The 24,625-nt window shown below is 44.3% G+C and overlaps 1 protein-coding gene across 1 annotated transcript in view; it reads right to left on the bottom strand.

Annotated features, from left to right (window-relative positions):
- The window catches only part of LOC104152981 (microtubule-associated protein 1B), a 73,796-nt gene extending 56,101 nt beyond the window's left edge, over nucleotides 1-17,695 (bottom strand). The window contains exons 1-2 of the mRNA XM_068925262.1: nucleotides 17,273-17,695; nucleotides 12,243-12,344 (exon numbers count right to left, since the gene is read on the bottom strand). Of these exons, the coding sequence (XP_068781363.1) occupies nucleotides 12,243-12,344; nucleotides 17,273-17,453 (283 nt within the window). The 5' untranslated portion in view covers nucleotides 17,454-17,695. The remainder of the gene's footprint in view (nucleotides 1-12,242; nucleotides 12,345-17,272) is intronic.
- Nucleotides 17,696-24,625: the final 6,930 nt, after the last annotated feature.

The raw sequence follows: 24,625 nt of genomic DNA, 5'->3' as shown, positions 1-24,625 counted from the left end.
TGTGCTATTTTCAAATCAAGTTGAGCGATCCCTGCAGTGATTACTTTGACATCCGGTTGGTGGCTTATCTGAAGAGAGCTGGTGGCCTCCCTGTGAATTCAAATGAAGAACCTGCAGCACCGTCACTGACATTAGACTCCCTCCTGGCACACTTGGCAGAGCAGGCCCTGATGGGGATCTCACTCAAGCAAGATGGGAAGAATAAACTGGCATTACATCCCTGCAATCGAATAATCCAAATAAGGGCTTGTGTGCAACATCTGAGTATTGCAGTCAGACAGCCTCCATGTCATTAAGGGATAAGTTAAGAATTAAATTTCAGGTCTCTTGATTTAGGATATATCATATGTTCTACTATCACTCAGAAAGTCATGTATTTTTTCCCCCCTCCCTAAGAAAGGGCAAAGGTCACACTGGGATTTAATTTGTATGAATGGCACTGTATTCCTAACTGTATTCCTAATGCAGTCATCTCACAGACCGAGACGGGGGGAAAAAACTGAGATATACTAAACTTGACAAGTGAGTCCGAATCTACTTGCTTAGGTCTCAGGGCTTTTATTTCATGCTGTGCTTTAAGTTCAGCAAGGCAGAGGCAGCACTACTACTTGTCTTGGTGCAGTTATACTGCAGCTTCAAAACAGGGGAAGTTTAGCTCTTAGAGGCATTCTGACAACACACAGGATGCAAGATCCGTAGGACAGGTTTAACATGCATTTCTTCAGATATATGTACTGCGCTGGTCAATTTACACACAAATACACCCACATCTATAATGGTCTTACTTTTTTCCCTGCGCTGGCTCTGCAGAGTTAATGCAGTGTTAAGCATTTTCATAAATGATCACTATCTGTAGTCTTCAAACTGCAAGAGCCATCACCTTGCATGAGCTGTACTCTGCTTCTCCTACACTGACTACAAGACATCCAAAGTTTGCTGAGCTTCTTTCACAATGAGGGATTTATCCTTCACAGTCAACATATCATTCCAAACTGAGTTGTACGAAATTAAACTCCAAGCAAGATTTTTAGGGCAAAATAAAAATATTTGTATCACATTAAGTACCACCACCTAAAAGTCTTCAATGAAGTGTTTATACTATTTTTACTATTTGCTCAGTTACTGCATTGCAATAAGTATGGACATTGAGAATGCCATCTTCTGGCAAAAAGGGTGCATGCCTCCTAGGCAATGTATTTCCAAATAACGGTAAGGGTAAGAAGATATATGCAGTAGGTTGTTAGCTTGTATTTTTTGTTTAAGTATTTTAAATCAAATAGTTTCAACTGCAGGATATGATACTGAATGTTATGTAGAAACTTTGGCCAGAATGAACTTTGAACCTGAAGGCTATTACAAATGAATTTTATACTGGAAAAGGGTAACATTTCAAAGTAGTAATAACTTAAAGTTAGGAAAATAAAAGAAATCTCAGTCTTGCAGCTCAATTCAAGTTTTCTTATGTTTCTTATTTCATAGGATCTCAAAAATAACTCTCAAGAGTTCTTTAAATTAGACACTAGAACCTGTAACAGCATCAGGCTGTTAGCAGTTGAATCTGTTTGTTATCATGCTGTCAGCTATAGCAACCACATCTCCGAGCTTTATACAGCCAATTCATGATTCTTTCACAAACAGCCATCCAGGTGGAGAATATATGTCCTATTAACTCCACTTGCAAAACACTTTTAGCAGAGCACTGTGGCAAGGCAAATTCACTGACGCTACACCTGCGGTAGTTTGAGATTGGTTTATCATCTTCTTTGGTTTCCAGTGGTTATTGATCAGATGTTTATTGGGTCCAGTCTGTACCTAACCAACAACCAAGTTACCTAGACCATCCAACCAAATATAGTTGGTCTAGTATTGAGCTAACAGTTTGAGAGTGGCCCACCTCTGGAATTGAGTAACAGATATAGGATAGGACAGGGAATAATATTGGAGGGGATTCAGAAAGGACTTTGGTCTAAATCTAATCTGATCACTGCCTTGATTGAGGTGATCATCACTGACAGACAGCAGTCAGCTCAGAAGGATGACCAAAAAGGATGGAAAAAAAGTTGGAAGTGTCAGAGGTACCTTCTAATGTATTTAATAGTGGGGGAAAGCCAAAAGTAGAATGAGGTAGAACTACAAGATGACATTTGCAATAAGAAAGAATCATGACCACAGCTTTTTCTAAACTCATCTCTTAAAAAAATAAAAAATAAAATTCCCTAGTTTGTAGCTGTGATGTGGCTCCAAGAGAGGGAGCAAGCCTGGAAGTCACAGTACTGACAAGGAGCCACTCACATTTTACCACTCCATCACCTTGACTTACTATGACATATAGGAAGACCAGAGGAGGAACAGGAAATGGGAAAAGAACAAGAATAAGTGTCATCCAGGATGAATGTAACATTCTCTGTAGTCTTGAAAACATCTGCTAATATCAAAACTCAGCACTTCACTCATTTTGTATGCTATTCCCTTCTGCTTTTCTAATGTTAAAAATAAGCTGAGAGAAGAACTGACAAAGCAAATCAGGAAAAGCAGAAAATATTTTTGGATGGCATCACCACAGAATAAAGTCTTTGGCCTGTGCCATGTCCGTTCACTTATTGCCCTGGCAGGGGCACCAAAGCAGTTTCTGAAACACAGAGGTAAAGCCTTACCAACAAAGGGCTGCAGCCATGCTAAATATGGATGTGATCAGAAGGATCATCCCTCCTGAAGGTCTTTTGAGAGGCCCCATCGCGAACACAATCATTTTGCTCCCAGGGAGTGAAGATTGGTGCAGCCGTGAGCCTGGCTCACATTAGGAACGGACTGAAAGCTAAAGGCATCAAGAAAGATTCCTTGGCCTGGAATAGGCTTTCAATTATACCAATTCAGTCATGAAGGGAAAGCACCAGGCATGAAACAACCAACGGGTAAAACTATACTTTTTTAGGCAAATATAGCTATGATGCAGAATTGTACTAGACTGCTCACTAGCTTGAAGAGCAAGTCTATATTGTTTAAGGAAATCCAGACTTTGCAGAATGCTTTGTATCTCCTCTTTCCTGTGATTACTGTTAAATGGTTGTAGAGGACACACACCCGCTAGCACAGCCCAGCAAACTGGTTTCTCCCCCTGCTGAAGCAAGGCAACACCTCCTCCTAACTCGTTCATACAAACAGATCCTCCTGTTTAACATAAAATGAAAATGTCAGCAAGGTCTCCTTCCACATGATAATCCCCTACTTGACATGCAATGACATTATCCCACCAAAGCTGGAGACAAATTGTAATTCCTGTTGTAATTACAGGGCTTAATAGGTATGGAGGGCTGTTAGGTAAAGAGCAACTATTCCCACTAGGGACAGTTCAGGAATACAATTGGTACAGCCAAACTGCTTATGCAATTGAGACGGTGCTGAGATCAAAGCATCCCTTCCTTACTTCTAAAGGGTCACATAAATAATACACTGTCTCCATTTGGATTTCTTTTTGGTGACTTCCATGTCTTCCACATGTCCTGTGGAAAGATGGTTTGTTTTTCATTTGGCCCAGCAGCTCATGCTGTAGAATAAGATAAAAGCAAACAAAAGACCATTTCAAGCTTTTTATATATGTAGTAGATTGAAATGTAAAAAGAACGGCCTTGTATAATACAATTAAAAATTCAGACAGAAAGATTAAAACTTATAGAAAATGGTTAGGGAGTGTCAAAAGTACAAAAACCTAATTAGAAGGTTTAAATATTTTTCAATGCTAAGTCTAATGAACTTTTAGAATCTGAGCTTTGCAGCTAGTAATGATAAATTAAAAAAATTGAATAGAGCTAGACAAGTGATTATGAATAACGCCATTAAATTAGTAGCCGCAACAAGCATTAAATCATATCTGCATATACTCTTGTAGATATTGCCTTTTATACCTATTTAAGTACTGCTCATATAGGAAATAATTTTGAATGAACTTTTTCAGTCTGTGTAAACTCAGTGCAGTTCGAGAACTGTGCAAGACTGAGAAAGTTTTGGGACAGTCTGAGGTTATGAAAGCATGCTGGATGGCCATAATGCACAGTGCCAGGATATGCGCTGGCTATTGCAAAACCCCAAAATTAGAAGCAAGACTCTTCTAGAAGGGTTTTTGTTTTAGGGGACTGTCAGACTTCATCCCATATTTAGTTCCCAGAAGTTCAATGGCACCAGCACAAACCATGACTTGAACAAGAAAGATTAAGGCAGGTTTTTCCTTTCCTCTGCTTTATAATTTTTTCAGTCTGTCTTATCTGGATGGGAAAGTTTCCATGATGCCAATTTCTCACACTTAAGAGTGAGGTAGGCAACTTCAGTCCTTCCTGAAGGTCTTTCTAAAGGACTCATTCCAGTCTGGAGTCCTGCCCTTGTTAATGAATATACAAACTCAGATTTAGAGACAACCCTGTTCAAAAGAGCTTATGAGAAGAAGCCTTTTTGTGACTGAGGACAGAGGAGATGAAGCTGGGAGTGGACTTTTCTCCAGAAGAACTACAAAACTGCCATAAAATTTGAACAGCTACCAAAGGCTGCCCAGCTTGAGCAGGGGGAGTTGACTTCCAGGTGAAAGCCTCCATAGCTCATTAAAGTCACTCAGATTACACAGCCTACAGTTAAACCACTAAGAATAGTGCTTGCCTCCTTGGAAGTTGCATGTGTATGTTGTGTGTGTTTTTTTTTTTTTTTTTTTAAATAAAACCCCTCAGCTTTGCAGAGTCCTGGTGGGCTGAATCTCCCACATACAGGTATGTGAGGAACATGCTCAAAGTGACTCATCTCACCATTATAAAGAAGCTCTGAAATACCAAATTACATAAAGCTGCAACATCAAAATACTCACTGAATCTCATACAAAAACTAATTTCTTAATACCACGCCTAGTTATTATCACATTCCATTTTTTGTTACACAATCATCATTTTTTACTTAATTTTGACTTGTTTGAACCATACTCTGTTTGAACCATAAACAGGCTAATTTCAACCAAGAGAAGAAGCAGGAACCAGAAAAGTCACGTCCTCATGTCTTTGAGTCTATGCTGCACACAGACCACAAACCACCAGCATTTGAACGAAAGACATCGGGAGTGCTGGTTTTGCCTCTTGACTCTAGGAACAGATTGCAACCAGAGACTACAAACCACATAGCCAAACGTGCCAATATTCCTGCCTTTCTGGTGGGACCATCTGGGGCTGTGATGCAAAAGCACAGGTCTCTTTCTTACAGAGCTATTCAGCTTCCAATTTGCAACTATTACTGACTAACAGCGCGTATCTTCCTTACCTATCCATACAGACTGTGACGTACCCAAGGGATATTCCCAGCAGTGTCCAGGCAGGAGCCCCTGGACCTGTGGCCAGCACTCTTAACGCATGTCCTGCGGCCCTTTCTGCGTTTGTCCCTTCAAGACGCAGGACGGCTGGAGCTCTTCGTGCTGTTGGGAGGCTGACGGCAGCAGTCACAGCTGCGCCCCTCATGCTACATATGGCAACAGGGAATACAACATGTGCTACCCTTTCTACTCAGTTAACAGGCAAGGAGCACCTACTCCTGCTCCCAGGGAAGGCTGAGGTCGTTCTCCTCATCGAGCACAAAGGAAGGCTACTCACTGCAAATAAAGTACCGTTTTCATTTGGCAAGAAAACAAAGTTAATTATCTTTTTCTCCCTTTTAAGAGCACAAAATTTGATCCTTGTTCTACCTTAAAGATACTAGAAAATATTTGCTCTGATTTTTATGGCTTTATCCAAAGCCCAGTCCATTTATTTCAGAGATGGACTTGCATCAAGTCTTTTCTTGTGATAAATGTTAAATGTTTCTAATTAGGCTTTATCTCTCAAGTGATTGATAAACTGTACCTAAAAGTAATGGACAAATACATGCAACTAAAAATATAAATATAGCAAAAATTTTAAAAATTGACATTTTGAGCAGAGAAATGCTGCTCACGTCAACCAGAAACTAGATGAAAAAAGTGGCAAAGATGTTCTGGTTACACATTTATTATAAATCCATGAAGGAGAGATGAGAGGTAGGTCGCCTGCAAATGACACTGGGCGAGGATCAAAAATAAAATATTGTTTGAGTCTTCAGTCTCAGACATCTAAAGACAAAATGCTGGCAAATAAAATTGAGGAGTCTCATTAGGGATGAGTTAAGTATAATATTGTAAGTATTTGTAAATAACCCTTAACAGAATAACTCCTGTGAATACATCGTTAGGAGGATAATTCAGCATACCTAATAAAGAGGAATGGGGATTCAAATTTCCTAATGGAGTTAAAATTCTATCATTACTCACTTCTAATTTAATTCTATGCCTCTGCTACCCTCCTCGCACAAGTCAAAAACCTGTTCCAATAAAACATGAGCAGCTCTAACACAGCCGAACTCATATGTACTTGTGATATAAGGCATTTAAAAATAACCTCTCAGTAATTTTGCTGATTCACATTAACAGCTTAGCATCACCACGTACTGGTGTTTTAGCAGTAATGTAAATTCATGCTAATTTTCTTTGAGATCATTCCTAAAATAACAGGAGTGGAAGTCAGTGCCAGAATGATTGTCACAGAAGTGCAACAACTTATTCACCAGAAAGATAAAAATCACTTATTAGCACATCTCTGGAATTTTGATTACTACTAAAAAAGGAAGCTTTTTGACAATGCTATGTCACCTAGACAATGCTATGCTACCTAGACATAGCAGCTGCTGCGCGGTAATCCCCTCCCGATCCACCAACGCCCTAGCATTGCACACAACAGCAGCACGGCACGAGCAGGCCACGGGCGCCTGCACGCCTATGTCCCCCATGAGGACACCCGCATCCGCCACCTCGGCTCGGGTGCTGCTCAGGTTCCACTCTGCCTCCCATTTGCCCCCTTCCAAGGCACAAATACTTTAAAAATGCAAAACAAGTCTGGTAGCCAACTAAAATTAACCTCTCCAAATATACAACAAGCCAAAATGACTCCGCTTGATAGCTATTCTAGTTCCCACAGTCTGCAATAGCTGGAGAATCATATTTATAGGTTGCCCCTGACTGCGCATACCAGACTACTTGTTTTTAAGCTGAATTAATTCCCAAGTGCTTAGTGACAGTGCTCAGCTACTGGGCTCACCTCTTTTTTCCCCCCACCCTGACACAGGACTATGCAGCACAGTAGACGGACCTCACAGTACACCACACAGGCGAGGAACCAGGCTGATCTGGGTTACCCAGCTTTAGGTGGGCGTGACCAAAATATAAATCTGGCCTTGACTACTTAGCTTTTTTGCTTGTTTCATTTTGGATGATAGGTTTTCCCGAAGGACTTATCTTACCTGAAGATTTTTGATTAATTGTAGTTTCCAGTAGGACAGCACTAAAAACCTATCCATGAGCTCACATTACAAGACACTAGGCATGATGTTAACTGGGTGTAGACCCGCTGACGAAGGCAATGAGACAATACCATTTTGGCCAACTACAAAGTTGCAGGCATCGATGACCAAAATCCACAAGTCAGAAAATTCTCCACAGGATACCAATAATCCTTACCTGTAATTTTTTAAAATGGCAATTTTCAAACTGAAAACAGAGCTGTTTGCAGTTATGACAGTTGTCAGAGAACAACAGCCGTCCACAGAAAGCCCATGTGCAAGGCCGCCCTCACTGCTTGCACAGGTGGCGGCCAAGGGGACACCAAAGACATCCTGCACATTGGCAAGTTGCTCTCTGGCCTTAGAGAGACTGGCAAAAAGTTATGGGCGCAGATAAGGAAGGAATCCCTTAAGCCGATGCCATCACCAACTGCTGACTTATGGGCCAGGCGAGACCTTCCAGCGCTGCTCTGTCAGGAAACACGTCTCCTGCAGATACGTTTCCTTCAGAACGCCAAAGTGCAAAGCGGCCACAGCGCGCGGCTTCAGCAGCGCTTCTGCTTAGAGACCAAAAGGGTCCACAGGGGTGACCAGCTATTGAGCAGCAATTTCAATAAAACAGTCTTTATCTAGACAAGGACTTGAATACATGCCAATGCAACAGTTAGTGTCCCCAGGTGGAAGCAAGGGACAAAATGGCAGGTGTGGACATCTTACAGAAGGACCCTTAGTGGTCCCCTGCAAAATCCATTTACCCTGCCTTTGTGAAGCAGCTTTTTGCAGCCAAAACACTTTTTTTAAATTGAAAAACGATTGGTAGGAACAGCTGCAGTTTCAACAGAGCTCTTACCAAAACTCTCCACTTGTTTTGCCTCATTACCAGCTACGCAGCCCTCTTCCAGCATATACGTTTTACAGCTTGAGTTTTTTTGTCCCTGTAAAGTTCACTTTAACATAAAATGGAAGTTATCATGAGTCCATGACAGAAAACAAAGAGGTGAGCGCTAGAGTGCCCATTTTAAGTCATGCTGCCTGTTGCCTTGGCAACCAGTTAATAAGCTCTGCTATTCATTTTTCACTAGCACCTGACAGCAACATCCCTGCAAGACTGGATATTATTGAGGAGTCTGCTAACTCAGCTACTTTACAAGGTATCAGAAAAAAATCAGCTAGCATTTCCATTCTGAATCCTGTTTTTCAGGGAATGATGAGTTATCCTTAACTTGTCCAACAGCTGAATATAAGATGCAAAACCACTGCCAAGACAATCCATTATCTTCTGAGAAACAGAAGGAATGTGTTAGGATCCAATCACGCTCCAACAGCAGTATGTATATTGCTATTCTCTGCAAATGGAGAAGGATTAGACCTCAAAATCCTCAAGTGAAAAAACCACATGAGCACTTCAACAGGCACACTTGCTCGCGTGCCACTCCTGATAAGCTACAGGCATGCCGTGTAGGGACAGGCTGGGCCCCATTTCCCCAAGCTTCCTTTCGGAGGAACAGTCATACCCTTCGCGCTGCTGCTGCGCGTATCCTCAAGCCACTGCGAGTGCGCAGACACCTACTAAACCGGTGCTAGTTATCACGATTAAACATCCTAACCAGACAGGTTTCACCAGTGGTCAGCCCTCACCATGCTAGGAGCTGTGCAGACACCCTAAGTGACTACCCTTTCCCGACTTAATTGTCCTGATGATCGAGTCACACAGAGGGTTTAGTCTCAAAAGGTTGCAAATAAAGGCTGTTTAATCACATCCCATCTTATGTACCACAGACTCCCCTACCACCTTGGAGGAATACTTCCCTTGCACAAGGGGTCACTAGTTACCCAAATTCCACAGGATTTCCACGTGTGGGGCCAAAAGAGAATATGGGCTCACAATCACCTCTCTTTAGAATGAATATAGCCAGTTTTGCAGGTTAAACAGTCACCAAAATTCAACACTCAGGTATTATAACAAAAACTAAATATTCTGAAATTTTATTAGCATATGGCTACAAAAAAGCCTCCTTCCTATGAGACCATAGAGAAGACAAAGGAGTCTCACGCAGATTCAACATCAGAGAACCACAGAGAGAGACTAAAACATTAGTCTCCTCTAATCTGCGCAGTTACAGTCTGGAGATGCCAGTGGGCTTCTGCACAATCTGAGAGAAGAAATTGGTCAAGAGGGCTAGCTTTATTCCTGGACATGGGTTTTTTTTTTCCCCCCCAGGTTTAAGATTCCCTTAATGCTCTTTCAACATAGATTTTGGCAGCTTATTGTTTAAAGATTGAGCAGCACTGAAAAACACATTCATTACTGCTTGTCATAGAGATGTTGATGAATTCCAGTCACATGCAATTAAGCTGTAATTCAACACAATGACAGACTAAACAGGCAAGTCTAGACAAATAAGAAAAAACCAACTAAAAATACAATTCCTAGATAAAAATTCCTAGAATATTCCATAATCTTTCTATTGAAAAAAGAGGTACATTATCTTATACTATTTATTATATGAAAGCAGACAGTTTGCTTTATTTGAATTCATGCAATGCTATCAAGACATAATGTTTAAATAAGACCGTGAGAAACACTGAACCTCAGAATATTTTTGCAAAGAATCTTTTTTACTGAAGTTTTAAAGTAAAACACATGCATGTTAGAATAGAGGTGCACTGACCATTATACTCCTTAAAGATAAATTTTGCTAGTTTCACTTATCAGAATACTCCCATTGTAAAAAGGGGCAACTGGTGTCACTAAGAAGCTGAATTTGCCTCGCAACATTTAAACTAAGCTTAAAGATACATATTTTAGGTTTGAGCTTACTTCCAAGTAATTCAGGAGCTACATGCCTTGGCCCTAAACATTCACTCTGAGTGTTCTTGTATTGCTTCTGCTATTCTTCAAACCAAGGGAAAAATTAAAGGTCTTTTTTTCCCCTAAATCTGGCAATGTTTATGCCATCTCTCTCCATATCCATAGAGAGAGAGTCTGCTGTAACTTACACCGGGAGCGGAAGAATTATTTACACAAGACATTTTGGTACGTTATTCAGGACCATCAGGTCAATACCATCACGCTAAGACAACATCAAGATCTTTGTCAATGGTGTATACTCATTGACCCTAGGAATACGATGTAGTATTATGATACAACATTTCATAACCCTCTTCTCCATACTTCAGCAGTGTTTGTAAGGCCAGAATTTATAATCTTAGTCAATATGCACATATCCACAATGATTCACCAGTGAAAACAACCTATACTACTTCAAGAAGGCTATGTATTTTTTTTAGCTGAAAGTCAAGATTAATTTCACATATGCTCACTCAGCATTTGCTTAATGAGGCATTAAAAACTTTCCAAATATTTGATTCCCATGAAACCAGAACAAAAAACAAATTTTACACTTCACAAAATTATTTTTTAGTGGTTATGAATCCTCTAAAGAGAGGTCAGGCTTGGGGAGGAGGGTTAGAAGGGAGGGGAAAGCAGCCTCATGAACCTTGGAAAATTATAATTTCCTTATAAAAGGCAAGGAAAGGTCTTGTGGTCACAGTAGACCATCCACTCCTCAGCTTTTCATAACAAGAGATGGCTCTGGCTTTTCGCTCAGGAGAAACATGGGGCTTCAGCCATATTCACACAAAAGTAGTGATACCAGTTCTGGCTCTACCAACCCTATAAAGATACCTTCTAGGGGGAAGACTCTCCTTTCAGCAAAGGAGGAAGGCAGACCCACATTCACTTGTGGATGTAAATCCTCCTGTTCCACATACCAAGACAGCAGAGGGAGGGACTCTGTTTCCTGCTTCCCTCTGTCATCCCAAGGAGTAGAAAGACTCTCCAAATAGATACTGGAGGGCCTGAGCTCCCAGAGGACTGTGGCCTCTTCTCCCACACAGCTCTGAAAAATCATAATGGCCCAACTGATCTTGAGGTGACAACCCTCTGCTCTTTGGGACTTCCATGGATAAGGGCAGCAAGGGGCTTTGCGCTAGCACACAGGCACAAGTTTTCTACTGCATTCCTCCAGGGTCATTGTACATCTTCAAATATCTGTGCATTTTGAGGGACTGAACAGCCTGTTCACCCAAAGGCTATGGGATGCAATTTTGCCTGAAGTAGATGGATCAAGATAGTGGATCTGCTGAAGAAAGCCTGCAATAAAATTCCTGAATTTCACAGACAAATGCTTGCTTAGGTTTTCCCGTAACTGCCCCTTAACCAAGGGACGAACATGGCAGGGAATTATTAAGGGGCTAATTAGTTATCACTGACACTTCAATTCCTGACCCAAAGGTCACTGTGATAGTTTTCAAGTGACTCTTGGCTGTGAGCTGGTAAGGCTGGTCCTAAGTGGTACATTTCCACCTCAACCACCATTGCTATAGTGGCAGGACAAGCCACAAACTGCTATGAGCCTGGGGCACGGAGGACAACTCTTACCTCTTGGAGGACACCTAGCAAAGTGAAAATGAAGGAATATTGTGTGTGCACTCTACCTACCACAATAAGGAACAGCTTCGGTCTCCAGTACTGTTAGATTGTTATCACACAAACTGTTCAGTCAGAAAACAAGTTTCACCTAACCTCAGTGGGGCCCTAATGCTAACATCTACTGCCAAAGTAATCATAGCAATATACGTGAAGCTAAACTAAAAGTCTGATTATTTTAAAATGGTTGAGACATTTCCTTTTGTCAGAAAGTTAAAACAAATGATAATTTTAGAGTAAAATGTATTCATTGTAAAGAATTACAAATGAAAATGGGCCCTGTAAGACCTGTGCGTCTTTATTTATTTACTCTTAAAATAACAACAAAAACCCAGGACAAAACTTTGACAAACATTTCTAAGAACTAAAGAAAACTCACCTCGAACTTCAGGAGAGAATCGAGCTGAATGGCGAGACACAAAAAGTTTCAGTTCTTGATCCAAGTTGCATTCAATCAAGTTTGTGTCCCATGATCGGATTCCTAAAATTCAAAATACAAAACATATTTAACTTGATATATGAGCACTGGAAGTTTTTACTGAGTATTTCTAGATTTACATTCATGCTATTTACATGTTTCTAAGTTCCAAAACCAGCCTCTTGTCCTATTGTGGTAGACACACAGCTATTTTTTTTCTCCAGAGTTTTAAGTGCTCAGAAGAAGCACTTTGGACAGGGATCAGTCAAAAGCAAGAGGAAACTAGTTTTGTCCAGAAGGTAATTGAGCACCTACTTCAGGATGGCTGGTTCCACATCCTAGTAGCCAGATTATGAGAAGTTGTTGATACCCTTAAATTGACTTTAAAATAGCAATACACTGATTTACTTATCGATATCTACAAAACTGAGGAAAATGAATAACTTGAGGGATACTCTAGCCACATTGCAAGACAACTGTATTTGTTCCTCTGGTAAATAAAAAATAAATCAGCATCATCTAGCATGTTGCAAATTAATATTTAAACATAAAGAATTAAATTGCTGTCTTCATTCAAAAACTTTGAAGCATCTCATATTTTAAATTAAAATTGAAGTGATCTTTTATTTATGAAGTATCAAAAGTCTAGCTTTCTTTGAGATTTAAAAGCACTATGCTTGATCTTTCTTCTTTTAAAGAATAAACTTCGCAACTTTACTCCCTACACTTTTTCCTCCCAGCTATTTAGACAGCGAGACACTTGACACACATATGATCATAAACTGTATGATTTTTAAGGACTGAAATCTGACTGGAAAAAGATTCATGGTAGAGAAAAAAGTTTCCTAGCATAAGAATTTGATGACTAAATAAAAAAAGCAGGTGAACATGTTTTGAGATTTCTCTATAATTTTCTTGATTAGCTCTGAAAAATAATGATCAGGCAGCTGCAGTACAGGTAAGTCCAGGCACTGCTGCCATTTTGAACACCAACATCAGTGATGCTGATTTTTTCCCGAAGGGAAGGTCAGTGGACATATCCAAATTAGCTGGCCACATGCAGAAGGGACCATAGGTGAAGAAGCTTCTAGTGGCCCCTTCCCACATGCCTGACCATGTCTTTGCATGAAACTGTTGAGTTAAATCACTGTTGGGTTTGGTAGATTTGGGACAGTGAAGAAGCTTGAAGTGCATAGCCAAACCCTTTCCACAAGACTTGCACTACCTCTGCTAGTAACTCTTTCAGGATTTGGGGCTAACTCACTATCATTTCAGTGCTACCTCCGTCTTGATTCCCTTTCAAGAAAGCAGAAGTATGACGCTTCGCCCAGAAGAAGCCACTCTCCAGAGTTGAAGGTGATGAGGGGAAGAAGAGGGGGAAGAGCAGGAAGACCAGACCTATGCTGCTGGTCACCCACTGCAGATCTTGGTAGTTTCTCCATGCAGATGTGAAGATCTGTATTTCAAGAGCCTAAAACCTTTTTGAAGGGAATTCATCCAGTGCTTTTCCTTGCCAGTGTTCCAGTCATGGTGTGAACATACTTCCTCCTGGGATATGCTATCAGCTGTTAAGTAGTTGACATTTTAAACTGTAAGTAAGTTTGGAAATATAGTATTGCCAGTATGTTTCATAACCACTAAAAAGAAAAAAATATATATAATATATCTGAACTATAGTCAGCCACCTCCACTTCCTGACTTATGCATCATTGTTCAGAGACATAAGCAGTAAGTCTCTTCTGTAAGTCTCCTTATTTTCATTTCTCAAAAATCTCTTGGCCATATGGTGCATTTTTGGGGCGTAGTTTTGGCAGACAAATACAACTCAGCAGGCTTTAATGTCTTCCAGGTGTTGGAATATTTGAGAGCAAGAAAGTAAAGATAATGTAATACCATGCATGTAGAGCACATATGAAAACCAGGACCTGCATATTCGTCTTGAAGCAGAATTACATTGAATAAAATGAGCGCTGAACTTCAAGCAGCTAGAAGATAACAGTTCACTGGTCTCTGACAGTAAGCTCGTGCAGGGAGACAAAAAAGCTTTCTGGAGGCGAGTTAAACAATGTCGACTATGATTCAGCAGTGTTGCTAATGATAGGTCTGATCCACCATCCCTAGCTGCTTTTGTTGTGAATCAAATTCATGACAGGGATAAGATCGTGATTAAGCATAGTCAGACTGCTGAGCCAGTCAATGTCCAAAATACAGGACTCAAAGGGCATGAGAAAGGAGGCGGCGGCAGGGGGAGAGCCTGGACGTACCATATGCATAGTAGTCCTAGAAGCTCAAATTGAGGTTTGAATAAAATATCCCAAATTTGCAGCTAGATGATTCAGCATTCTGGATGCAAGAGTTATGCAAATAATTCAGCTGGTTTTGGATAGAACAAAGGTAAACCTGGAACTACAATCCAAGGTCAATCCAGTGATGTATGTCTTTAGCAGCATGGAAGTAACTAGAGGAGATATGACTGAACTGGAGCTATTTCTTTCTGCAGCCTTAGGAGTGCAATGCCGCTAGACACAGGACTGGACAGCAAACAGGGCACACCCAGTAGCATCTGCTAAACCAGCAGAAAGATCTTGAAGCTTTCTCTTCACTCTCCCCCTCTTTTTTTGGTGGATGGTAGGGTAGAGGATTGCCCCATTAGGGAAATGGCTTCTCAAATTTAATTACTGAAAAAGCAGTTTGCCAAGCCATTCCCTCTTCATGATGATTTAAGAAATGACACTGCACTCCGCCAAGTTGCGTAGCATCACACCACTGATGTGTTATCAGCAGATGTTGTTTTCTGTGGCACGTTGGTCTGCAGTTCTGCGCATGAATCCAGTTTTCAGTGATGATGCTTAGGAGGCACACCAGAGAAGACATTGAGGCAAAGTTATTGAGAACCCTAAACACATTTAAGGCCCTGTTGAGAAATAGGGTTTAAAGAAGCCAGTTCTTCCAGACTGCAGCATGCTTTCCAAAGAGAAGAAGATTAGTCAAGCCCATCTTTGCCTCACACATATACAGCTTCAGACTCACAATGTACTCATCCAGAACAATGCACCTCTAAATCTGATCAAGGTCTTTTTTTCCCCTAGCAGGTAAAATCCCAGTCAGATGATCTGACACCAGAAGCAGTGAGTTGACTTCTAATCCAAAATGATGAATAAACAGGCCAAAGCATTCCCTCTGAATACCTAATGCAGGGAGCGGTGTTATGCTTTGTGACTGGAGGTAGCAGCAGCAGAGCTATGCAGTAGGGACTGTACAATAGAAGCTTCAAGAAGAGGGTGAGGAGCATTTCTTCAGAGGAAGGATGACATCAGATGTCTCGAGGGCAGAAGTTTTATCCATTTGCTATATATTAAATAGTTTAACTAAAACAGAGCCCGTTCTGTTCTGACGCAATCGAAAACGAGGTAAAAACTGGCAAAGTGCAATGCTGAAGAGGCTCTGAATGACAAAGCATCTGCCTCAGTCGTTGTCCGTGGGAGACAATGGTAGCAAGAAAGATGAACAGGTCACGATGAAGCTGCTTAGCCGTGATGAGGCAGCCCTTTACCAGAAATAAGTCACGAAAAAGAATTAAGAGAGAGAGCCAGCTAAAGCAGCGATGGTTGAGAAAACAACAATAGAGACAAATGAAGTCCTAGCTGGGCTGCTGAACCACACCTACAAGGCAAGGCTGTTACCAGTTCCCGTCTCAGGCTCTCTTTCTCCTCTTTAACAATGGCAGTTTTCTGATTTCTCAGCTCTTATCAGCTCAGAAGAAAATATACCTTACAAAGCCATGTATCAGTCGAGTTTAGCGAACTATATGGTCCAACAATCATTTTCTTTGTGCATCATGCCACTATTATGGCATCAGGGCTTTTCTCTTCTCCTCTCCATATACACTGCAGTCTTTTATTAGAAACCGTTATCAAGGACTTGTAAAACTATGCCATTTCACTTGTGATACCTTCTCGCATCATCTTCTTCAAGAAGAGACAAATAAACAATGAGTCATGGCAGCCCACAGCTGCACAATGATGAGCCTGAACACTCAGATATCAGTCTTATTACTTGTTTTTATTTGAAGCGGTGCATATAAGGCTTACGCCCTGAAAAAAAATTCTCTAGCCAAGGAGAGGTCTCATTGCCCCAAGTTGGGCACAATAGGCACAGCAGCATTCCCGCTCGGGGAGGCTTCGCCGTTTGGAGCAAAAACGCCCCAAACCCCGCTGGTTCGGTTTTGCGGGGAAAATTAAAAAAAAAAAAAAAGAAGAGGGGAGAAGACAGGGACGGCGGGCGTCGGGGGGGGGGGGGTGCAGCCCGGGGGCCCCCACCCGGGCGGGTTTGGCGGCGGCGCGGGCGCCCTTTGTCCGCGCGGGGCGGCCATCGGGACCGCAGTGCGGACTGCGCCACGCCCACCCGCCCGTGTCTCCGGGCAGACGGACCCGCCGCCGCCGCCGGTGCTGGCGGCAGCGGCGCCGCGGGCGCGGCCGCTCCCGCTGCGGCAGCCCGCGCCCGCCGCAGCCCCCCGCCCCCCGCCGTGCTGGCGGCGGCGGCAGCGCGCTCGCCTCGCCCCGCCGCGCCGCTCCGCTCCCGGCGCCGCCGCGGGGCGCGGTACCTGCCGCGCCGACTGCGGAGCTTTGTGCGCCGCCCCGGGCGGCTCCCGCAGCCCGTCGGCGCGGTGCCGCGGGGCAGCGCGCATACCGGGCGGGGCGAGAAGCCCCTTGCTAAAAAGGGATAAGAATAATAAAAATAATAGGAGAAAAAAATTAAAAAAAAAGAAGAAAAAGAAACGGCCAGACTTCAGCCCTGCCGGTCTCCCCCTCCCCGAGGGCGGGCGAGCGGCTCCCGCACGCCGGGCGCAGCGCCGACGAGCCCCAGCCGCCGCCCCGCCGCGCCCCGGCCCCGGGGGCTGCGGCGCAACCTGTGGCGGCCCCGCCCCGGACTGGCCCGCTGCCCCCCCGCTCGCCCCCCCCGGGGCCGGGGCGGTCGGCGGCGGCCCTCACCTCTCTCGATGTTGGCGATGGCCCGCCGCAGGTGCTCCTCGGTCACCAGCTCGCCGACGACCACCAGCAGGTAAAACTTGCTGTCGAGGAAGCGGTGGGAGAGGCTGGGCGAGGGGCAGGCGGGCGGCGGCGGCAGGCTGCAGCCCGGCTCCGGGTCCACCTCCAGCACCACGGCGGCCATCCCGGGCGCCCCGCTCCGCCGCGGCTGCGGCTCCGGGGCGCTGAGGGCAGAAAGGGCCGCTGGCGGCGGCGGCGGCGGCAGGCGGGCAGTGAGGGCGGGCGGGCCGGCGGCGGCGCTTTTATACGGAGACGGCGCGGGGCTGGGACCTGGCGAGGAGGAGGAGGAGGAGGAGGAGGAGGAAGGGGGGGAGCCGGCACATCCCCGCGCCGCCGCCGCCGCTCCAGCATCCACAGCTGATGTCATCTGCCGCAACCCCCCCCCGGCTGCCCCGGAAGCAGGAAGGGCGCGGGGCGCCCGCGGGGCCCGAGCGGGCCGGGGGCGGCCGGCCGGGCGGCCCCCCTCGCCCCGCAGCCACAGGTGGCGGCCGGCGGGGACGGGGGCAGGGAGGCCGCCCGGCACCCGGCTCCCGCTGCCCCCCGGCAGCTCGGCCGTCCCCGGCGGGAGCCCCATCTCCTGCTTCTCGCCGTAGCACTGCAGCAAAATTTGAGGCTATTACCAAAAGCAGCCATATTTCTTCCCCCACACCCCCCCACCCTCCCTGCAAGTGGCAAGCCAAATATTGTCGTTACTCTTTTTCTTCTAAAAGCAATTCTTCCTAATAGCAGGCTCCCAACAAAGGTTTTCTGCACATATCCTAGGCCCACGGATGTATGACTCATCCCAGGAGAGTGAGGTTTGTGGACGGGCTGCCAAGACATGTTGTCCTTTCCTGGCTCCAGAAGTGCGAAGTGGTTCAGGTACTTAGTTCTGCCTGGGCTCAAGTGACTGCAGGACCAATGGTATCAGAAAACATCTACGGTTATGAAAACAAAGGCTGGATTCCTCTTGATTGCCCTCCAAAAGTTAGACAGCTGCTCTCTGGTACTCACGGAGGCCCACTCAAGAGATAAATACAATCACCTCCTAAAAGTGTTTTATCCTCTCCTAAAATGGGATAAAGCAGTCTGAGATAAATCAGCCTCTCAGAGATGTTCCTCTCGCTTCACTGACAGAAGCCAGGCACTGGCTTACACTAAGCATCTTATTTATGTGGCCACAGTAAGGTGGGAGAAATCTCACTGTGACCTAGCAAAGGATATAAACTTTTATAACCTGGTTTATCAGATAACCCCTGGCCCCCAACTGTGAAGACACTCCCTTTGTGGGCAGCTCCTTCCACTGCTGACTGTTTGAGTTCCCTGCCTGTTCCTCTGAAACACTGCCTGCGGTCAGCCGCAAGTACTTGCCTAGGTAGACTAATACAGCCGTCCTGTTTTCTTAAACTATGTACCTTGCTTTGCACTGGACCCATTCTAACTAAAATGCGTTTCGGGTTATTGCTACTAAGTTATTCGTCTTTTAAGAGAGTGCCTAGGGGCACCCATAAAATTACTCTAGGTGTTGGTTCATAACATTGTATCTGCCTCTAGCACCTGCTGTTTTTAATGTAAGTAGTTCCTCCCAATAACTACACCAAGGAGAGCCAAGCCTTGGCTAACAGAGTGTGATGTGTTTGGATGTTGCATCCAAAGTAGACTATTTTTCTGAGCTGCCATTCCACTGAAGGTTATAGGCTGTGGCAAGCATTTTTACAGCCATGTCAGGTAGCTGCGAGGGCACGGTGATAAAGAGCAACGGTGCTCATTCGTCACTAGAGCGGACACTGCTGATAGAACAGATGCAATTGATTAGATACAAAGGAACTAGTAGCAGTTTTCCTAAAGTTGGCACGGTATTCACGGGGGGTAGAGAGCGTTGCTCTTAGGACACCCATGTTCTGCTGAGCGCAACTGTGACTTTTGCGTTTTCTTGCTGAGCCTGGCAGTTTCCATGACGTTGTTCAGATGGGCCCAAATTAATAGGGGTGCAGATGCCTACCTAGAAATAATGTCCACTCCCCTGTGGCCATGTCTTATATGACATCTCCCCCCCGTAGTCTCTATTATAATTATAGATATCCTCTGGATTGCTACGTAGTGCCTGTTGGAGGAAGCTAACTTTCAAGGTATTCTCCTAGCGCAGCACATAGCTTTGGGATATGCATTTATTTCAATCACCAGCAAGCATCTGGTCTCTGGAGTGTGGAGGGGGCTCTCCAAGGGGGTTTGCTAACTGGTTGCAAAATTGAGGTGAAACAATTGCCTCACAACCACAGCAGGTTAAGTAAATTACTCCAAGAAATGCATGCCAGCATACAGAATATGTGGCATGCCAGCATACAGTCTTATATGTGCTTGTTAGTACTTTCTTATTTTAAGAAAAAATGAAAACATATATAACTGTGGAAAAATGCCTGCAGATTTGAAAAGGTGAAATGAATATGCTGTGTCAAAGAAAAAAGTCCTTGCGTACTGGTAACTAATACAGATATACTTAAAATAGCCTGCTGAGGCAGTCCTCTGTTTTGTATTGTGCTATAAAAAACATGCAGCCAGAAGGTGTTAGAGAAGGTGAACCGTTACAGTCAAACTGTGTTGTGACGGGAGATGTTTCCCACATTAGACCCCTAAGGACAAGGAGGCTGCCTTTGGAAGAAAATGGTCTTGCACTAAACTCTTCAAGGGATGCAGAGCCCTGCCCTCCTGTATTCACAAGCATATGCTGCTTCATCTGAGATGGGAGTCAGACAAGAAAAGGTGTTTTAACGTCATAGTTATGTCTCTAAGAAGGCTGCAGATTCCCAGCTCCGTGGTCAGTGTTCGCACTGTAACTTGCCCTGGCAGAATCTCACTCGAGTAGTTTTGTTTATCATCATCTGAAAACTCATTTGTATTCTGCAATGTGGAGCGTATCACCAGATCCTGCGCTGGCTGAAATGTGGAGATGCGCCGGATAGAGCTGACTCAGTGTCATGTGACGCGCAAGGTTTGAAAGCGATATCAGCTTGCTAGCTGCAGGAAAACCACATAGCTACACCACTTCTGTACATGAAATAGCAACATTCATGTGGACTATGGAGTAAGTCTTGCTCTTTTAAAGAGACCGTGATTGATATCCACTGCCGTCTGGGTTTTTGTTTTGGTTTGGTTTTGCTCTTTTAGGACGTTTAATACCAAACTGGTAACCCACAACTGAATGCAGTCAAACATCACACGTACAGCTGTATTGGCTTGCGGATCTGGCATTTTTTTAAAATTAAACAGGCAGTTTTAAATAAAGTGCTTGAAGTCTAAAACTAGAACGTACTTTTGGGGGGTGCGTGCCATTTGTTACCCAGTAACATTCAGGGTTTGTTCAAGTCCTATCTTAAAGTTTTAAATGAGGTTTCAGTGAGGCATAATCCTCTGTTGGTGCTTCGTCCAAGGCCAGGTGTCACCGCTGGCATAAAAGAAATACAAATCCCTGTGCATTGCTTCAGAGCAGTTTAAGAACTGTAATGGACGTGAAGTGCTTCAGAAGGCTCTTACATAGCCTGTCTTCACTGAGAGATATGTCCATCTAAAGGCAGCCGAGCGTGTGTATAGTGGTACTCCTAACTTGCAAGTTTCTTGAAGCAGGTAGATTTTCATGAGGAGAGGTGATGAGACATAACGTATTTTGGAGGTGGCGCTTTGCCAGCCTGCACCGGAGATGCGTGATGAAGGGAGGAATGTGCCGCCAACACTATAGCAAGCTTTGTCTGTTTTGTACCTCACCGGAGGCATGCCCAGCGACATACGCTCCCCCTCGCCCAGGCGTGACCCTACATCTCCCGAAGTCAGCAGCTCCTCCGTCCCCGCACAGCCCAGACTGTGCCTCCCGGCGTCTCCTGGGCGCGACACCCCTTTTGGGCACCTCGGCAGAGCGCACAGCTGCCGCACCAGCGGAGGGATGGGCTGCAAGGGCTGCCGACCCCAGCAGGGCAGGTACGGCGTGCCGTGGCCCCGGCTGTGAGAGCGTGAGTCAGGACCCTGCGTGTCTCTGCAAGGACCAGGCTGCAGGGCTGGTTAGCAAAACTGCTCTTTTGGGGACCGGGAGGCATCCCTACCTGGAGCGGCCTCCGGCTGGCACTGCTGGAGGAGCCTCTCCTGCAGCAGCTGCCGTGCGGCAAAGGCACCTCGGCGACAGCAAGGGGCTCGGCCTGGCGCTCTGCGGGAAAGGCGTTGTAAGAGGCGCGGTGTTTACTGTATGGCTTAAGTATGGCTTAAGTATTTTAAATGACTTCAATTTTAATTACTTGTTTTTGAAAACACCAAGAGCAAGAACTACTATTTTTCATTTGCTTGTGGTGAAATACCCCTTTTCAGTCAGTATTTCTGCTCTGTTTCCCACTCCTCCCGCTTGGCCTGTAGAAAAGGGGGAGCTAAAAGATTTCTTTTAAGTGAGGGAGAGTAACACTATTGTTCTTTCAAATAACGCTTTCTCTCACTTTCGACTGTCTCTCCTGAAGTGAGAGATAATAACACAAAGTAATATTTTGCTTTAGTTCCCCATGGTGAAAAGTTAATTATTTTTCTTGAGCATTATTTTTCTCTTTTGTTCAGTGGAAAAAGCAGAAGTTAGAAGTAGAAAAAAAAGAAGAGAAGAAGAAGTGAAGTGGGAAAACACTTTATTTTACCTTACTAGCATATGGAACGAAAAAAAAAGGGATTTCCTCCTGACTATTAAAAAAAAAGAAATCAATGATTTTGAATGAATATATTATGAAATTTGTTATGAAAAACACGTAGTTTTGTTCAAAAATAAGATGACTGATGACTGTTTCTACTCCACTGCTGGAGAGGAAATAGAGCAATTTTAACAAATTAGATCCTGTTTACTAATTAGGATGACACTTAAAATTCAGTGATAAATGATAACAAAGACATTGAGAGCAATGATATCCATTGTACCGCAGAGCTTGATGTATAGTTAAAACATCATCATCAACAAAGCTCATGGTAAGAGACTGTGAATCAGCACCACATGGCAATAGTTTTGAGCTTCACGTGAGCAGTTTTGAACTCTTCTGAACAGGAAAGAGACGTGGCCTGTTGACGAGGGAGTGGTTTCTGTTGTTTTTTAATTCCTCTCAGTAGACTGTAAGCTGAAGAACTACATTTGGCTTCCAGGAAACAAAATGCAGTTTTCTCTCCTGTCACACCAACCTGAGGAGCGCTGCAGCCCCGGGACTCAACACATGCTTCCTTGCAAGCTAGTTTTAGGACTCCCTTTTGACTCAAGAAGGAGGAGAATCAAGCCATGGTTTGAAGGGCCACATTACACCGTCGCCTGTCTGATCATGCGAGCGGCTGGGAGCCAAGAGCTCCTGCAGCAGCGTGGCGTTGACCACGGCACTGCCCGCCGTCTGCGCTCTGCACCGGCTGCGGGAAACCCGGCTGCCCATGCAGCGCGCTGTATTGTGGCGCCTGTTGGAAACTCCACAGCTGCCTTGTATGTCAGCCGTTAGTGCTGTAACGCCTTGCAAGAGCAGAGGAGAAAGGAATAGGTGGGGCCGTCAGGCACCCACTGCTGCATCCTGGCTGCTCCGATGGCAAAAGCATGTGGAGGTGCTCTAGAGCAGAGGGCGTTTTTTTGCTTTTCCTCCCAGGCTGAATCATCTAAAGCTGCCTCTGGGGACACAACAGTAAGGAGTTATTTTACATGACTGGCAATTTTGGCTTCTCATCTAGCTGTAAGACCTGCCTTAAAAATATTTTACAGAGGGAGCCTAGCTCTACTGGTTCTGTAGGGTTTAAAAATAATTATTGTCTTACAAGGGTCTGTTCCCATGTCCCCTTGAGCAGGCTACAATAGAAATGGCATATTTCTACTGCATAGGGAAGGATAGGAAGCAAGAAATCCAGACAAGTATTATTTCATAGAGTGCATTGGCAGGTTTGTGAACATGGCAACAGCGGTCTGTTGGGTCTGTATACTGCACAGGTCCACAGCCCTGCACTGGGAACAGCCCAGCTCTTCCAGGCCACAGCAACTCCCCATAATTTGCCGCTGCAACCAGGGTAATGCATTACCCTGGCTCAGGCCCTTGCCCAGGCTTTTTACGCATGCAAACTGCACTGCTGCTAGGGTCTTGATACAGCCTTTCATTCTAGTTCTCTCTCAAGGGCTCTGGATTTCGTGTAAGGAAGTATAATAAGTTCCGATGAAATGTGGCCTATTCCTATGAGAGTAATTCACGCCTACCCTATTGCCTAAGAAATGTTTCAGTCTCATTCTAATGTGCCCCATAGTCTTGGTGCCACGATAATCCAGTTCTTCTACCATTTCAGCTACAACAAAAACTCATATTTCTTCCATAGAATTTTGTATGTTTACAAAAGAAACCGGAGGAATTTTTAACTTCATTTCACATGTTTCTCAAAACAAAACACCAGACTTGCTCGTTTGGACCACCTACGAGACTAGCCATCTGCTTTCTTGTTCTCTGCTTGTATTTTCTTTTGTGGCTTAATAGCAACATTACTCTTGGTACAATGTTACAGTATCATTTAAGCTTTTTTTTTTTTTTTTTTGGCCTTCCCTTTGGTTTCTGTTTAGTGTTTGTCGGTCTGTTCCGTGCAATCGAATAGCCTGATGTAAAGTACAGATGATTTAAGGATGTTTTCCCTCTGATCTTTCCTTTTTTTCTACTTTATGCACTCCTTATTTGAATAACTCCTTCCTAGTCATCAGTATTTGGCAGAGGTTTGCGAATTGCTGACTAAGGGTCACACTGCAGAATTTAGTCAATGGGCTGAGTAACAGCAGTACAGAAGGCTGCCCAAAGAGGGGAGCAAGCTGAGGGTTTTGCCCAGGACCCCTATTTTGAGAGCAGTTAGAGAAGACCCGCATAGTGCATTTTCATATATAGGGGGTCACATGCTCAGTGTTTGCCTTGGACCCATGGGAGTCTCTGCTGGGCTCCCCCCCCAGCCCCCAGCAGTGCCCCAGAGCCCTTGCAGAGCTGTAGCCATGCCATGGTAACCATGCCTTCTTAATTTTATGTTGTTCTCCAAATACATCATTCAGTTTTACCTAAGCTAGCTTGAACTTCTTTGGTCTTTTTTCAACCTCTGATTATGCTTGTTCCTAGGACTACTTCAGTGGCTGCTTTAACAGGTGTTCTATCTATTAAAGACACATTTTTAATTCTAGTTTTAAAAGGTCGTGGTTTAATCTTCAAAGCTCAAGGAAGGCAAGATTTATATTAGCCAAATCTGAAATATTTTACTACAGTCAAAAAATACACGCTTCTGAGATAGCAACAGTTATCTTTTCATTATATGGCACAG

This window comes from Struthio camelus, chromosome W (genome assembly GCF_040807025.1).
Source record: "Struthio camelus isolate bStrCam1 chromosome W, bStrCam1.hap1, whole genome shotgun sequence".
Lineage (NCBI taxonomy): Eukaryota > Metazoa > Chordata > Aves > Struthioniformes > Struthionidae > Struthio > Struthio camelus.
The sequence above is the reverse complement of the archived record's forward strand: the minus strand, read 5'-3'. Positions and strand labels throughout refer to the sequence as shown.